The following is a 17,518-nucleotide window of genomic DNA, read 5'->3' as shown; positions in this document are numbered from 1 at the left end:
GAGGACCAGGAGGGGGCGCAGGGCGGGCGAGCGGAGCCAAGGGGCGGCGAGGCGAGGAGGGGCGCGCCGAGCCCGGAGGCGCGCGTTGGCGGGGCCGGGGGCGGGGCGGCCGGGCCGGGGCGGGGCCGGCGGGCGGCGAGCGCCGGGGGAGCGCGCCCGGGGAGCGCGGAGGAGGAGCGCGGCCAGCGCCCCCGCCCGCCCTCCCGCCCGCGCGCAACAGTTCCCCCAAAGTTGCGCCCGGGAGGCGCGCGCCGGGCGGCCGAGGGGCGGGCGGGCGGCGGCGGGGACGCGGAGAGCGCGGCGGCGGCGGCGGCGGCGGCATGGGCACCCGGCAGACCAAGGGCAGCCTGGCGGAGCGAGCCGGCCCCGGCGCGGCGCCCGGCCCCCGGCGCGAGCGGCCCGACTTCTGGGCGTCGCTGCTGCTGCGCGCCGGGGACAAGGCGGGGCGCGCGGGCGCGGGCGCCGGGCTGCCCCCCTACCACCGGCGCGTCGGCATGGTCCAGGAGCTGCTGCGGATGTTGCGCCAGGGCCGGCGGGAGGAGGCGGGGACGCTGCTGCAGCACCTGCGCCAGGTGAGCGCCGGGAGGGGCCGCGGGGGCGCCCCGCCCCTGCCCAGGAGGCCCCGGGGCGCCAGGGGCACCGCCCGGGCCCCTTCTCGCGGGGACCGGGCCCGGTCTAGCCGCAGGTGCCTCGGCGCTGCCTCTGAATTTGAGGCCTCGGGGCAGGGCGGAGGAAGGCTGCCCGGAGAGGCCCGGCCGAGGGGGACCTGTTGGAATAACGTCCCCGTTTCTCTCCTCCGCAGGCAGCGGAGGAGGCTGGCCCGGGGCGGTGGGCGGGAGGGGACGCCTGCCTGCGCCAAGGTGCTTCTCTTACCCCCTACCCACTGGCAGTCTATCCCATCAAGGGTCCTCAAGGAATGCGCAGTTGTCAGCTTCCCCAGGGGGAGTCCAAGGGCACAGCTCTGGGACTGGTGAGATTCCAGCCCCCAGGGGCTTCGCTCGTCTGGAGGCACCCTGGGTGAGAGGGGGTTCAGGTGGGAGACACGTCTTCTCTCCCCTGACTAACTTTGACCGGAGCTCAGCCTGGAGCCGAGCGGTGGGGCGGGGGAGCTGGCCCGGTTCCCGTGGGACCGGCTGGCCGCAGGGCCTTCCAAGGCTGCCTGCACCCTGCCCTCAGCCTGATCCCCCTGGTTAGGGACTGCCTTGGCACCTCTGGCGGGTCCCCTCTGCTTTGGGTCTCCCTGGAGCCGTTGCTGTCCACTTCTCTTGGGCTTGTTTTCCTTCTTCACTTTTTCATCCCTTCCGTGGATTCTGTCCAGTGGGAGAGAGGCAGGAAGGCGCCCCTCCTGCATCCCTCAGGGTTCTCTTGGCCGACCTTTGCAGGGGAGCTGAGTCCAAGCCCCATATTCTGGCTCAGTGGTGGAGTCCAGTGGGGATGGGGAAGGGGCTCTGAGGTGGCCTGTCTGAAGTTCTCCCATCACTGTTGAAAGAGGCCGTCAGAGAGCCTTCCTGGGGGGAGCTTCAGAAATCAATCAGACCCTCATCCCTCCTGGAGTCTGTAGCAGCCCCCTACCCCACTGTGTATCTGGTGTGTGGTCACCCTGGAGTGTGTGTTCCCAAGGTGTGTGCGCACAGGGAGAGGGAGGCAGAGGCCTGGGGGCTTGGGAAGCCTGGGGTTTCTGCTTTCCCCTCCACTTTCCCAAACAGCATCCAGAAGGCTACCTGAGACGCCGCTGTTTCCCCAGGTTCCATCTCTGAACTGAATCTTCAGAGAAAGATGACATTCCACACTTAGTAACTTTTTAGTGGTGTGTGTTTCTTTGTCTTTCAAGAACTGAAAGCCAGGGTATGGCCTCTGTGGAAACTGTTTTGCTTTCTATTAGAATAATGGGTTTTCCAGACCATCATATCCATTTGCAACCAGACGGTGAGATGCTTTCTCTGATCGTATGCTGTCTCCCGGCACTGGGGTGGGTGCTGCAGAGGGTACGGGACCATGGAGGGGCTGACGGTGGGGGTCGAGGCACGCCCCCCTGGGGCTGAAAAAGCAGAGTGCAGCCCCTGTTCTCGCAGGGCCAGTCGTTCGGGTGGGGCCTGCAGGATGAGTGTGATTCCACATCCTGGAGAACCTGAGCTTCCCCCTGGTTTTGGAGAGTAGACACATCCCTGTGTCCCCCACAGGCTTCCCTGGTGGCTCAGACAGTAAAGAATCCGCCTGCAATGCTGGAGACCTGGGTTCCATCCCTGGGTCGGGAAGATCCCCTGGAGAAGGGAATGGCTACCCATTCCAATACTCTTGCCTGGAGAATTCCATGGATGGAGGCCTCAGTCCATGGAGTCACAGAGACAGACACGACTGAGCGACTAATACTGTCTGTGTCACCCACAGCGTCCCTGAGACAGGGAGCATTTCCTGACAGATGGTGTCTCATTGGTGTCCTGACACTCTTCTGTCCTGACACAGTGGCACAGCTGATGGGGGTCGGAGGAGGTCAGCCAGGCTTCCCCTTTGCTGCAAAAACAGCAGAATAACTTGCCCTCCTGCTCCAGGCACGTCCTGGGCTTTTGTGACCTCTGGTTGAGGTCTGTGGGCTCTGCAGAGCCAGCAACGGACCTGCCTAAGGTGCAGATCAGGGCCCTCCAGGGAGTGGCTGGGAGCCCTGGGCAGCATGGGACGGGAGCCCCAGTGTCCAAATGTCCGTGGGAAGCAAGAGGTGGTTTTCTAGGACCCTGAGGCTGTTTGGAGGGATGAGGGGCTGCATCTGTGCTGTGCACAGAAGTGGCTCTTTCCCCCAAATCTTGTTTTCCTTTCCAGTTTTCTCCTCTAGGCCAGGGGTGGTGATGTTCAGAAAGCGAATGAGCAGTCACTGAGAGACAGGAAACACCCAGGGCTCCCTAGGGTCGGACCAGCAGGGGCGCATCAGTAACAGGAGGCGGAGGTGGGTGTGCGGAGCTCAGGGCTCGGTCATGCTGGGACACCGTTCCTGCCCCACAGAGCACAAGGGTGGGCATTGGTGAACAGGTGAACAGGCAGAGGGAACGGGAGCCCAGATGGTCACGGTCACGGTCATCCTCACCTTCTCCTGTGTTTGTCCATGTGTGTGGCTGCCCAGAGCCCCGTGGGAGGGGGCTGGAGGTTGTCCTGGTCTCTATGGGCCGTGAGCTCTTTGTAGCCCTGAACGATCTCTCCACACTCTTCCCAGAACAATGTGCCAACATTCACAGTCCTGCGAGAATATTGGAGGGTTCACAGACCCCAGGTTCAGAATACACCCCCGTCTGGGACCTCTCCTTCCCCACCTGTGTGACTTGCGACAGGCTAAGGATGTGGAAACAGGGGCCTGGGGACCACGTGTGACAGTCGCAGTGGGCTGAAGGATTGTGGCTGCCGGTGCCTCTGCTTCTGAATCTAGGAGTCTCTCTGGTCTTAGATTTGGGGGAGTTTCCTGACTGGAGACTCTCCAGCCTGTCCCTGCATGTCCCTTGCCCAAGCAGTATAGGGAGGCCTCCTTGGTGTTTAGGATGCTGAGCTGTGCAGTGGGGAGGGAAGCAGGCTCCCAGGAAGCTGCCTGCTGAGGGAAGGAGCCAAGGGGAGTCCCCTTCCCTTGAGGAGCTGTGCCATCTTGAGAAGAGCCTAGGGCCAAGGGTCAGCTCGGGCAGCTTGCATTCTGGTCTTCAGTCTGCTCCCACTTGGGACCCAGCCGATAACCTGTGAGTTATGTTCCTTGTTTCCCTGAGGGTATCTGAGGTACTGAGCAGAGCAGATGCTACAACTGTGTGAGATTGCGTTGGCTCTGCAAACCTAAACCCGTTCTCACGGCAACAACAGCAAGGAACAAGAGGATCTGCTTGGGGTCTGGCCGGGCTGCTGGCAGGGTCTCGGTCCCCTTTCTCAGGCCAGGCCCAGGAGGTTTTAGATTCTGTCTGCCTGACTAGGGCTCAGTCTGGGCCAGAACTCACTGAAAGTTCAGAAGCAGTGTGGGCCAGTGCTCAGGGAGTTGGGGGGTGAAAGAAGCTAATTGTGGATGAAAGAGGCTGCTCTGGTCCCCTCCCCCAGACCTCCGCCTTCTCCAGGTGTTGCTTCCTAAGTCTTTGGCTCACATTTGCAGTCTTCAAGGTGCCCTGGGAAGAAGGACCCATTAGTCGTGGAGAGAGGGTGAGTGCCAGCCCATGTAGGAGGTGGGGGTCATCTCTTGGGTACAGGGGTTGCTCTGAGTCCCCAGGTCCCAGACTCGGTCATCTCTCAGCCTCATGGAGCACCAGAGTAGGGGCTCAGTTCCCCCAGCACACACCAGGCTGAAGTGGCCCATCTCCCAGCTTTTCTGTAAAGAGGATCTGATTGGGTTGGTTTATACAGTGCAGCCTTGTTGGGCAGGGCAGTTCTAGAGTCAGCCTGATGCTGTGGCTCAGGCCACGTGACCAGGGTGACTGGGCTGGCCCCACACTACACCTGGGAACACAAGCCACCCCTGCAATGCAGAAAAGAGCCCTCAGGAACCTAGGGTGCTGGCTGCCCCAGGGGTCTGGATAAGTCTCCCTGGGGACCCAGAGGCTCGGCAGAAAGATGAGCAAGAGGTTGCCTTTTTCATCTGACAACCCCCAGAATAAGCAGGGAGTTCCCCACCCTTAGCCTTGATCTTGTTCTTCTCCACCTGGGATGCACGTCCTCACTTCCATGGAATGCTCCTTATGTTTCCAAGGCCACCCTCCTGGGCCACGTCAGCCCATGGACTCTGAGATTCAGTTGCCCGTTAGGCTGTATGGATTTAACCATCCGTATGTACGTCATTTTTCCCACTGTCCATTTTGTTAGACTAAGTCCCACAGTTCCTGAGAGTGGAGACCCCCACCACCACCTCTGTCCCTGGCAGGCAGTTGACACCCACAGGTTGTGGCAAGCTGCAGTGAGTCGTGTGCCAGGGACACGCTGTCTTGGTGTGTCCCCAGCAAGCCCTTGGGTCTGGGCTGTGCACCCCGGGGCTTATTTGCCAGGCCCATGGGTGCGGTCGAGAGATCTGGCAAGTTTGCTTTCATTTGGTTGGATTCCCAGGAGCCCTGTCCACAGGGCTTGGCTGTTCCTGGCAGCCCGCCAGGCAGTGGTGTTCTTGGAGAGAGGAGTGGCATGGTGCCTGGGCTCCGTGGGCACCACAGGGACCCCGTGGCAAGTGCCGTCTGGGGCCTCCGCTGAGGTGGCAGCAGGGAGCGGAGCCTGGCGGGAGGGCCCGGCCTCCACGCTCCTTGTGCTGAATCATGTTGATTCCATCCGCAGAGAGACAGCTTCCTCCCTTTCTAAGCCCTGCTGCTCTCTGGCCAGGCTGGGCATTTCCAGTGATGCCGAGGCAGGGGGAGCCCCAGGCCAGGGCCTGCTCTGCTGATTTCCAAGGCCAGGGATGTGGCCACCTCTGTGTGGCCAGGAGTGACGCCAGGGCCTGAGGCTGAGCCAGCTGTCCTGACTGCAGGTCTGGTGGGGAGAGACCTCCTTCGGGCTCCCCCTGCACCCGCCAAAACACTGCCCCCCACCTCCTGCAGGCAGAAGCCACCTGCAAGAGAGTTTCCAGGTGACTCAGGTCTTGGTCTGGCTTCCCCATCAGGATGCTTGAGGGGTGGGGTCCACATCTGAGGAGATCCCCTCCCCAAAGTGGGGGTCTCAGCCTGCCATCCACCTCCTTCCCCTGGCCCGCCAGCTGTGTCCTATCCACTCTCATTAGGAGAAACAGGGGTTGGGGTGGGGGCAGTGGTCAAAAATGGCAGGCTCCATCGCTGCCTCTGGAAGAGGTGGCTGTCCCTAATGAGCACAGTGACCTTGGCCAGCCAGGCAGGGGTGGGGGCTGGCCTTCACAGTGCCTGGCTCTCCTCCCCACCCCACTCGCTGGCCCAAGCGGCGCCCACGTGGCTCTCTGGGAGCATTTCCCAGCCTTCTTTTTTTTTTTTTTCTTTTTTCAACTTTTATTAGCTCAGACTCCTGGCTGCTGCAGCCATATGGAGTTCTGCCGACGGCTGCTGTTCAGGCGATGTGGCATTTCGATGTTTCTAACTTCATCTTCACCAGTATAGACAAGGAGTCAGGCAGGAATAGAGAAGGGCAGTGTTCACCTGCAGGGTGGCCTCACGTCGGGCCTGAGGGCCGTGCCCCCAGCCACGGCTGCCCCCGCCCACGCTGTCCTCTGCATCCCAGCTTTTCTCAGCCTCTCCCGCTCCCCCTCCCACCGTCTCCTCTCTGTGTCTCTCCCTTTCCCTGGGTGAGAAGCAGACTTTGCATCTCTGTTGTTCAGATCATCTTGGTCAGCTTCCCAGGGCTGCCCCCACCCCCTAGCCTTCATGGCAGGAAGGCAGCCGGGGACCGTGAGAACAGGAAGGAGTGGGGGTCATTTTGTTGTCTAGTCTGGTAGGGGCCAGCGCCTTGAGTGGGGGAAGTTCTAGGGACATCCCTCCTGCCCGTGCCCTGCTTCCCGGTCCATAAAGCATTTTCTCCTGTTTATTTAGCTCTTTAAATAGTTCTATGAGATCGACAGGATCTCACTTAAAGTAAGAAATGGTAGGTTTTCTTTTTTTAAAAAAAACAGTGCATCATCATTGTTTTGAACAATGCTGCTTTTGAACTGTGGTGCTAGAGAAGTCTCTTGAGAGTCCCTTGGGCTGCAGGGAGGTCCATCCAGTCAATCCTATAGGACATCAACCCTGAATATTCATTGGAAGGACTGATGTTGAAGCTGAAACTCCAATACTTTGGCCACCTGATATGAAGAGCCAACCCATTGGAAAAGACCCTGATGCTGGGGAAGATTGAAGACAGGAAGAAAAGGGGAGGACAGAGGATGAGATGGTTGGATGGCATCATTGACTCAATGGACATGAGTTAGAGCAAACTCTGGGAGCTGGTGAAGGACAGGGAAGCCTGGAGTGCTGCAGTCCATGGGGTCACAAAGTCGGACACAACTGAGCAACTGAACGAGACAATTGTTCAAAAATGAGAAAATACAGATGAGCCAAAATAAGACCTCAAAGAAAAAAAAAAAAGACCTCGAAGAGATTTGTCTGTCGTACAGTCTGGCGTCTGCCCCTCCAGGTACTGCTCTAGGCCCCGGGAGGCAGGAGAAACAGGAGTAAAATTGTTCCCCCACCTCATGGACAGATTATGAGGATCAGGAAGCCAGCATGTGCTCAGCGGGGCCTCGTAAAAGGGCTCCAAGTTGTGGCAGCCTTCTCTGGGGACCGGGGGCCCTTGGCCCTGGTCCCAGCACAGACCCTAACTCACCAGCCCCTTTCCCTTCTCTGGCCTCAGTTTGCCCACCAGCACAGTGAGAGGCTATGTGGCTGAGGTAACCACTGAGGTTCCCGACCACCTCACAGCTTCTACCAGGCTCCTGTGGCCTCAGGATGGACCCGTTCATTCACACGTGAGCCAGAGTCCCTGTCATGCTCTGATGTCACTCCCTTGTCTCCAGTTTGTGCAAGAGCTAGGACTGATACCCACATATGGGCACAAACCTCTCCTCCCTCAGGGCTCCCAAGTGGACCAGCTCCCAGGTGGGGCTTTGTCTCACCTGCCCTGACAGTCCCTCCCAGTGGCCCTGGTACTCAGGCCTGAGCCTCTCCTGCCCACAACCCCTTCTCATGCCCTTGGCCCCCATCTGTCCCCCAGCAGATTCTCCAAGTGGCACTTTTTCTTTTATTTATTTACATTTCACTACACTGGGTCTTTGTTGCTGCATGGACTTTTCTCTGGATGCAGAGAATGGGGCTACTCTCTATTTGCAGCGCTTGGGCTTCTCGTTGCGGTGGCTACTCTCGTTGCAGAGCACGGGCTCTGGGGCACATGGGCTTCAGTAGTTGTAGCTCCGGGGCTCTAGGGCACAGGCTCAGTAGTTGTGGTGCACGGGCTTAGTTGCTCTGTGACATGTGGGATCTTCCCAAATCAGGAATCAAACCCACATCTCCTGCATTGGCAGGTGGATTCTTTACCACTGAGCCACCAGGGAAGACCTAACTGGTACTTTTTTCAGTGGCTTATTTGTTAAAATAAGATGTTGAGATGGTGGTGGCCAAGATGGATTAATATTGGAGAAAGAGGAGAGCAGAACCCAGCCTGAAGAGAGACTGGTCCCTGTAAGGGGCATGTTTCATGAGCTCACTGCCCCTCCATGGAGCGTGGCCACACCCCTGCTCCTGGCAGCCAAGGACTGGAGCTGTGAAGGCCATTCAGTGAAGAGTGCAGAGGGCCCAAGGAGGCCTCATCCCCTCAGTTGCCTCCAGGGAGACGTAAGGCTACCCCAGGCCCACACAGTGCCTTTGTGAGAAGTGGGAGACACCTGTCTGGTCAGCTGAGACACAGTCAAAGCTCGGCAAGTTCAACCCCACCCAGACACCCTTGTGCAGTGCACACCCTGCACAGCCGTACTTAGCCACCTTGGTGAAGGCATGCAGAAGTCCAGTCTTTATCAGCTGAAGCCTTTCTCCCATGTGGGCCTCGGGCACAGCCTTCCCATGTCACCTGAAGCAGGCAGCAGTGCAGTACCAGCCAGAATGGAATGATTGCTGCCTCTGAGCCGGACGATTGTCCCCCTCCTCCTCAATTGGGAAGCTGAAGCAATTGGGCACCTTCTTCCAGCCTAACACTCCTGCCTCTCCCAGTGGTGTCAAACAGAGTCAAAGACGCCCTCAGTGAGTCTGGAGTCAGGCCCCTAGGACTTAGGAGCGCAGGGACCTTCAAGACGCCTTCTTTGCTAAGCTCCCATCATCTCCAATCCCCCACCATGTCCTAGGGACCCAGGAATTCCCCTCCAGCTTCCCAGACTGTTTATATCCCTGTCTCTGTGGAAAAGGAAATGGCAACCTACTCCAGTATTCTTGTCTGGAGAATCCCCTGGACAGAGGAGCCTGGCGGGCTGCAGTCCATGGGGTCACAAAGAGTCAGACACAACTGAAGTGACTTAGCATGCACGCATTCTGGATGCTCCCGTTTCCTGTAAATAACCTCCATCCACCTCTCCAGATAAAAGAACTCCCTTCAGTTGAGGTTTCCTGGAATGAGCCTGTTTTCTGGACTTCCTGTCATTCCCAGTTGCAGACCTCATCCCCATTTTCTCCTGGAGTTGTGGAGTTTTGGGGTAAAAACTCCCACGGGGTTTCCAAGCAGCTGCCAGCCTAGGAACCATCGGGAGGGGAAGGTTCTCGGAGATGGAAACAGACACGGAAGATTCCAAGTTACCCGTTGTGAGAATTCTCACGTCTCCAGAAATCGCCTGCTGGCTGAGAATAGGCCCGGTTAGGCACGGGGAGCTTGATAAAGGTATTTGTGCTGTGACGTGTCTCATTGGGAGGATGATCCATGAGCTAGGGCTCAGACGTGGGGGCACTCTGAGGGGCACGGGGCTCTGGGAGGTGGGGGAAGGCCTAGAATAGGAGAGCGGGCAGTGGGGTGGAATTAGAGAAACAGCTTTTGGAAGACTGGTGGCAGCTGGCCAGGAAACCCAGAGGAGCAGGGGCAGCTGGCTGGGGACGTGCGAGCAGGTGTGTCGCATGTGGGCCCTGCTCTGGAGGGAGTCTGGCTGCTGAGGAGAACCTGTCACAGAACCCAGGGACCCTGGGATGGGAGAGAGCCTGAGACCCTGGCAGGAAGCTCTGGGCCTTCGTGGGCCTGTTGCTTGGGCCCTTTCACTCCACCCACCTCCACCTGCACCGCTGCCCTCCCAGAGTCCCTGGAAAATGAGGACAAACTATGTGACTCCCGGAGACGGGCAGAGCCGCTCCCTGCCCAGGGACACTGCCCTCGCCCTGCAGTCTCTGGGACTCACCGATACCTCTCGGTGCTGCTGGTTGTGGCCCCAGGTTCTTCCACTTGTGGGGCAGTGAGGCCCCAAGGAGGAGTGGGGTGGGGCAGAGTCTGCCGGCCAGAGCTCCTTCCCTGGTGCACTCCTGCCCTCCCCACTGCCCAGAGAAAAGGCCTTGGGGAAATGGGCAGGGCTCACCCTCAGCCAGGAGCCTGGGGGGCCTTTTCCTCCTCTCCCTGCACTTCCCCCCCAGCCCCACACCTGAGTGTGAGCTGGATTCGAGCTGGACTTCCCATCCCGTGTGACTCATCTCTGCTCTTGGAGGCTGTGCCTGGGGCCTTGCCTCTGACCTAGAGATTGAAAGTGGTAAAGACCCTTTGGGTTCCCTGGTGGCCTAGTGGTTAGGACTTGGGGCCTTCACTGTGGGGGCCTGGGTTCAACCCCTGGTTGGGGAACCCCCTCACATGCCAAAATAAAAAATAAAAAAAGTAAAGTGGTAAAGACTCTCAGTGTGCGTGGGCGGTTGATTTTATGTGCCTTCTTGGTGAGGTCATGGTACCCAGTTTCTGGTGAGATGTGAGTCTAGATTTTACTGCAAAGGTATTTTTTAGATGATATTAGCATTAAATCAGGCTTTCCTGGTGGCTCAGATGGTAGAGAATCTGCCTGCAGTTTAGGAGACCCAGGTTGGATCCCTGGGTCGGGAAGATCCCCTGGAGAAGGGAATGGCTCCTCACTCCAGTATTCTTGCCTGGAGAATCCCGTGGACAGAGGAGCCTGGTGGGCTACAGTCCATGGGGTCACAGAGAGTAGGGCAAACTGAGTGACTAGCACACACGCAGCAGCAGCGTTAAATCAGTCAACCTTGAGTAAAGCAAGCGGCCTTCCACATGTGGGTGGGCCTTGTCCGACCGGTTGAAGACCTTGAGAGGAGAGGCTGGGGGTAGGGGTGCTGTGTTTAGACTGGGGAGGTGGCGGCAGCAGCTCTTCCTGGGGTCCCAGCCTGCCGTCCAGGTTTGATTTGCCAGATCCCATGGTCACTATTCCTTACACCTCCCTCCTCTCCCTCTCATCCACTCACACCCTATCCGTTCTGTTTCTCTGGACAACCTTGACTTACATATGTTCTCCAAGGGCTGGCAGCTGTGGGAGGTGGAGTAAGAAATTCCAGGGCCCACCCCACCCCCATCTCTGCCACTCGCTCACAACCCTCAGGTCCTTGACTTCTCACCGTGAGAAACAGGCTATTCCCATGAGATGTGTCCTGCTTGGAAAGCAGGTTGTCAGGGAGCCAGATAGAAGGAGCCTGGAAGTCACCCCCGCCACCTCTTTGTCACCTACATTTCCCTCCACAATGGACCAAACCTTTCATTTAAAATGGACAACATTAACCGCAAGAGAGACAAATGGGCTTAAGTGCGCTTCGGAAGGCTTCAGCGACAGATTATTTCCTAAGTAGAGATCTGGAGGATGCAGGATGGATGACAGAGTGCTGAGAATCCACGGAGTGCAGGAGCCGATAGACCTCAGGGACCCGCTGGCCCCAGTCTTTCTGTAGAATCCCAGACCCACAAGATGCGGGGCTGGTTGGGACTGGAAAGGAAGATTGGGGAGTATAATAGTGGGAATGCCACCAGCCTTTCAGAGTCACAAAGCACAGTAGCTGAAAGGTCCAATGGGGGGAATGCAGTGCTATTTGCTGAATTTCTTCTTTGAGTTCCAAACCCTGGTGATCCAGGCCTCTTCTGCTGTTCTCTCCCACTTTCTGGGAAGAAAGAGCTGGTGACAAGCTCACTTGTAGGTGGGGGTGCTGTCGTGCAGTGGGACAGGAGGGTGCCCAGGGCCACACTGACCTAGGGGCTAACTCAAGCCTGGGCCTGGGGGCTCCTATCATGCCCCAGCAGAGCCTGGGTGGACCCGTGACCACAGACGGCAGAGCAGACCCCCTCAGGCCTACTGGGCCTCCAGCTGATTTTATGATTTTCTGAAGAGAAAGCATCCTTTTGTTATTTATTTGTTGCTACTGCTGCTTCTTGGATTTTAATTGAATTACACTTGGCAGTGGTCAGACATGTGTTTTCCAGAGGCCTGCTTTGTGCAAAGGGTGTCTATTTTAAAGACTTCAAAGTTAAAACACAAACAGCACGCAGCCATGAAGCCACCCTGCTGCATCCTGGCGGGGAGAGCAGACCCGCGGGCACTTGTCACGGTTGAGGAGGGGTGCCTGCCCACCTTCAGACCCCGCAGGGCCAGTGTTCATGGGAGCACAGGAGTCACCAGCCACCCCTGGGGGATGAGAACGGGCTCTGCGATGGGACCAGAGCCCATCCTTGCCCCTCAGCCAGGTGGGCCAGCAGGCAGGGGGCAGTGGTCACTAGGGCCTGCGGGGGGGCCTGCCAGCAGCGCCCGTGGGTATCTCCTGGGCTCCAGCTCCTCCCCTGCACCCGGCAGGAGTGGGCTCGCCAGCAAGCAGGCCAGCACTGGCACGTTTCCTTCAAGGAGAGGCCAGGGCAGAGGTTGCTTTCGTGACTTTTGCTTTGCTGTTTGGTGTTTCCAAAGTCTGAGTGTGTGGGCGTGGGTGTGGGCACACTCAATGCCTCTTTCCCCGGGGATACAAGGACAAGGACAGCTGCCTGCCAACCGACTTCGGCCTCGTTGTTGTGTCCCTGGGAGGTTTACAGGGTCCTTGGGGCCTTTTTGTGCAGACACCACACGCTCCACACACACAGACATTAATATATACACACATACAAACTGCACACACATACACAAACACCCCATTTACATATACACACCCATCCATACACATATACACACATGTACATACACACTTGCCCTACACACATATATGTATACACACATATATATACACACACATACGCACAGTGCTCATGGGTGCTTGATTTTCTCACTTACGATTCAATATATTGAACTGAAAAACTTAAAGCCTACCATTTCCCTAACATTTTAAGTTTAATCTACAAATGCCATTATTCTGTTTATGAATCTAGTAGATTTCAGTGGTCACATTTAAGGGTAGGAGGCTTATAACTTCGTTAACTAAATTTATTTAGATATCTTAGTGTTCTTACAAATTTAATATGTCCAGTTTTCCTAAATTTGTAAATAGCCATCCTAAAAAACAGGACTTTCCCAAGGTCCTAAGCAGTTCTTAAAATGTAACATATTAAGCTTATAAATAGGATAGATATGAAGTTCTGTTAAACATTTCAAAACTGTCACAGACTTGGCCAAATCCTCCCTCGGCGGGCTGCTTAAAATCATAAGCCCAACCTCAGTTACTCACTCACCCCTTTCAAATTGGAACGCAGGTCTCATTTGTTAGGTTCTCTGACTTACCTGATTCTCTGTGTGTGGGCGCTAAGTCCGTTCAGTTGTGTCTTTGCGATCCCATGGACTGTAGCCACCAGGCTCCTCTGTCCATGGGGTTCTCCAGGCAAGAATACCGGAGTGGGTTGCCGTGCCCTCCCTGGGGGGATCTTCTGGACCCAGGGATTGAACCGGAGTCTCCTAAATCTCCTGCTTTGGCAGGCAGTTTCTTTGGGAAGCCCACTTGATCCTCTAAAAGGTTACACATGTGTGAGATGCCAGATTGACACATTTCTGAGATATCTGAGCTGCTTCACTCCCGTATGTCCTGGTTGATTCAACCCTGTCTGAGTTAAGGACACTGTCAAGGGAGCAGGGTAGCCACAGGCCCAGTGCCACCTCCAGGGGGTGGTCTCCAGGGTCCTCCAGTTTCCTCTTTCTGCAGTCCTCCACTTCCACCTCCCACCCCCAAACTCTTCCTCCTCCAACTCCCCATCCGGGTGGCTTCCTCTCTGGGTTGGGTTCTGTCTGTCGTTGCTCCTCTCATGGTCCTTCCCAGAGCTTTCCTCCCTCGAGGCCCCACCTCTTCAGCTTCCTCCTGGATGTCCTCCTGGACGGCGCACGCTGCACACCCTTGGCTCCAGGATCTTGCATCCAAGGCCACGCTAACGACTACTCCCAGGGAGCCAGAAGGGAGAGAGAGTCCTTAGAGAGCACTTCCCTCCTGGTACAGAAATCCTGCCACCATTGAGCTAAGAGATCTCTCTGCTTCTTACATACCTCCAGGGCCTGTGAATTCACCACTTGATTTTTTTTTTTTAGTTGTAGTAAAGCATAGATGACATAAAACTTCCTTTAACCAACGTTGAGGAGTACAGTTCAGTGACATTAAGTACATCCACATTGTTGTGCAGCCATCCACGTCCAGAACTCTTTGTTTTCCCAAACTACAACTCTGTCCACATTAAACACCAACTCTGCACCACCTCCCCCAGCCCCTGGCAGCCTCCATCCTACTTCCTGTTTCTATGGATTCAGCTCCTCTAGGGACCTCATATGAGTGGAATAATACAGTCTGAGCCCCTTCTGTGATTGGCTTACTTCATTTAGCATAATGTCCTCAAGGTTCATTCTGTTGGAGCATGTGTCAGAATGTTTTCTTCCTAATAATTTATTTAATTTTTTGTGGCTATGCTGGGTCTTTGTTGCTGCACGTGGGCTTGTCTGTAGTTTCGAAGAGCAGGGACTACCCTATAGTTGCCGTGCTTCGGCTTCTTATTGCAGATGCTTCTCTTGTTGCAGAGCACGGGCTCTGTAGTTACGGCTCCCAGGCTTTAGAGCACAGACAAAATAGTTGTGGGGCACTGGCTTAGTTGCTCCACAGCATGTGGGATCTTCCCAGACCAGGGATCGAACCCAAGTCTCCCACACTGGTGAGCAGATTCTTTACCACAGAGCCACCAGGGATGCCCATTGATTTCTTTTACCACTTGTTTTTAAATATTCTTTCTCATATTGGGCTTGGAGCCATCTCAGGGAGCATCTCTGACCAGCCCAGTCCCGCCTCTGGGAGCAGACAGCAAGGGAGAGTGTGTTGGGGTACATTCATCCAGAGAGGACCAAGGACTGGTGAAAACAGCAGGACATTTTTGCCGGTGATGCTCCCAGGTGCCTGCAGCTGTGCTCCTGCCTGAGGTCAGCAGCAGTCAGAGGAGAAAAGGGCTCCAGCCCACTTGGCCTGACCTTTTCTTTTCACCCAGGTGCATCACTGAGAAACATGTCACCTCCATTTCCATCTGTTGTCTCCCAGGACTGCTAATTTGGTGACTTGTTATTGTCTAGTTGCATCTGACTCTTTGCAACCCCGTGGACTGTAGCCCACCAGGCTCCTCTGTCCATGGGATTATCCCCGGAAGAATACTGGAGTAGGTTGCCATTTCCAACTCCAGGGTATCTTCCTGACCCAGGGATCAGACCCAGGGATCAAACCCATGTCTTCCTGAATTGGCAGGTGAGTTCTTTACCACTGAGCCATCAAGAGAAACTCTTTGGTGACTTAGAACAACAGAAACTTATTCTCTCACAGTTCTGGAGACCAAAAGTCTCAAGTCAAGCCCAGTCTCCCCTGAGGCTGACGGTTGTAGCTGCATCACTTCAGTCTCTGCCTCCATGTTCCTGTCCCCTTCTCCCCTGTATCTGTCTCTTATCAGATACCTGTTGTTGGGTTCAGGGCCCACCTGGATAAGCCAGGATGGTCTCATCTTGAGGACTTTAAGGTAATCAATCTGCAAAGACCCTTTTTCCAAATGAGACATCATTCACACATTCCAGGGACTAAAAGTGTGGACTTGTCTTTCAGGGGCTACCGTTTAACTGGTGCATCCATTTTGGTTTCTCGCACTCTGTGTGTGCTTGGCCCCAGGTGTCTCCTCCATTCCCATCGGCATTTTAAGACTCTGCCCACCTTCCTTTTGTATTGTTCTCATGGCAAGAATACTGGGGTGGTTTGCCGTTCCTCCTCCAATACTTTGGCCACTGATGTGAAGAGCCGACTCACTGGAAAAGACCCTGATGCTGGGAAAGATTGAGGACAGGAGGAGAAGGGGGCGACAGAGGACGGTTGGATGGCATCACCAACCCTATGGACATGAATTTGAGCAAACTCCGGGAGATAGCAAAGGACAGGGAAGCCTGGCGTGCTGCAGTCCACGGGGTCACAAAGAGTCAGACACGACTGAGCGACTGAACAACAACAGCCACCTTCCTTGGAGGCCGTTGTCTTCATTCAGCGAGCAGCTGCCTAGTGTCTGCACGGGGTCCCTGCCCGTGGAGATCCTCTAGCTTCTTCTTCTGGTGGGTACCCGACAGTTCCAGTCCCTCTCCTGGGAATCCTCAAGGCAGCTAGAATGTCAAGGGGGAGGGGACACAGAGCTGGCACCCAGGCGAGGCCAGTACCCAGTCTGTGTCCTTCCCCAGAGGAGTGACCTCTGATGCACTGGGCCCAGGAGGAGACCGGCAGCCTGCCGGCTCCCTGCTTGCCCTCTGGACTAATTACTGTCCTCAGGAGGACCCTGTTTGCTCACAGCCTCATTACCCACCCCGAGCACGAGAGCACGAGCGCACAGGCTCCGTCGGCTCCAGTGCCAGCTGTCCGCTTTTGCTGGTTAATATGCGGACCCGGCCGTCCGCTCCCTCCCCAGACTGTGTTACTGCAGAAGCCGCAGCTTCATGCCTGGAAGAGAGAGACAGAAACAAGCTCGCTTCCTGCAGGGCCTCCCTCCTGGGAACAGGCTTGAAACCTGGAACTTAAAAGGGAAGGGGGTGGTTGTGGTTTAAAATAGCGTGTGCGTGGCAGCCTCCTGTGTGGCTTCCCCCAGCTTTCCCCTAAAATACCTGAGGAGACACGCCAAAAAAAGATGAAAATTCCTGAAAACAGAGACAGGTGGGCAGCCTGGGAGGATCTCCCTCTTGCTCTGTTGAGACAGACGGAGCCACCCGGCTCCCCCAGGAAGCCGAGGTCTCCTGGGGGAAAGGGAGCCCTTCTCCGCAATCTGAGGAAGTCAGGCGGCCACCCTTCCCCTTGAGAGTGACGGTTTGGGGGTCGACACAGCACTGCTGGAGTCCTCCCCTGCCTGCACCTTCCCCGTGCTTCTCTGAGTGTATTCAGAGAAAGTGGCCCTCAGACGCCGCCTCCACCAGGCAGGCAGAAGAGGAAACCCGAGAGCCGTGGCCACCGGAAGTCCACTGTGGCCCCTGGGCTCGGCCAGGGACAGGGAGGTCCTGGGATACTGACCACATAGTGGCTTTCCGCAGACCTCATTTTTGAAGTATGGGAGACCCAGTCCATGGTGATGGGCAAAGACACCCCTCCCCAAGGTCAGAGTTTCATTGGCTCAGTGTCCCGAATGTGGCCTCCAGCCAAGCTGGCCTCCTTACAAACCAAAACCTGAGAGGTGGACTCAGCTCTTCCCCCAGGAAGGCAGCCGTGGGACAAGGTCAGAAGTTCGGCGTGTGGGTGTGGTTCACCACAACGAACAGTTATCCCACGCAGGTTGGGTGTCCTACAGTTCAACTCAGTTCTGACACTCGCCCAGCGAGAGTGTCCGACCCTGCAGATAAGGGCTCGGTCCCACAGGACAGCCCCCACTGCAGACTCTAGTCACAGGTCCAGGTGGTCAACTGTGCATCTGACCACCCAGCTCTTGGCTGTAGGTTCCCACAACCCTCTCCTCAGGTCAGATGAATTCACTTCAGTGGTTCACAGAGCTCAGGAAAACATTCTACTCACTAGTTTAACATAGTGGATGTAACTCAGGAGCTGCTCGACGGGAGAGAGGCACAGACCCAGCAGTGGGGAGGGACAGGACCTTCCACACCCCCCTGGTGTCCACTCTCCACACCTCCCGTGCTCACAGACCC

The 17,518-nt window shown here is 56.4% G+C and overlaps 1 protein-coding gene across 1 annotated transcript in view; it reads left to right on the top strand.

Moving 5' to 3' along the window:
* The first annotated feature begins 319 nt into the window (after window positions 1-319).
* The window catches only part of LRRC75A (leucine rich repeat containing 75A), a 34,714-nt gene continuing 17,515 nt past the window's right edge, over window positions 320-17,518 (top strand). The window contains exon 1 of the mRNA XM_025280511.3: window positions 320-572. Within this exon, the coding sequence (XP_025136296.3) occupies window positions 321-572 (252 nt within the window). The 5' untranslated portion in view covers window position 320. The remainder of the gene's footprint in view (window positions 573-17,518) is intronic.

The sequence above is a fragment of the Bubalus bubalis genome, chromosome 3, assembly GCF_019923935.1.
Source record: "Bubalus bubalis isolate 160015118507 breed Murrah chromosome 3, NDDB_SH_1, whole genome shotgun sequence".
NCBI lineage: Eukaryota > Metazoa > Chordata > Mammalia > Artiodactyla > Bovidae > Bubalus > Bubalus bubalis.
The sequence above is the reverse complement of the archived record's forward strand: the minus strand, read 5'-3'. Positions and strand labels throughout refer to the sequence as shown.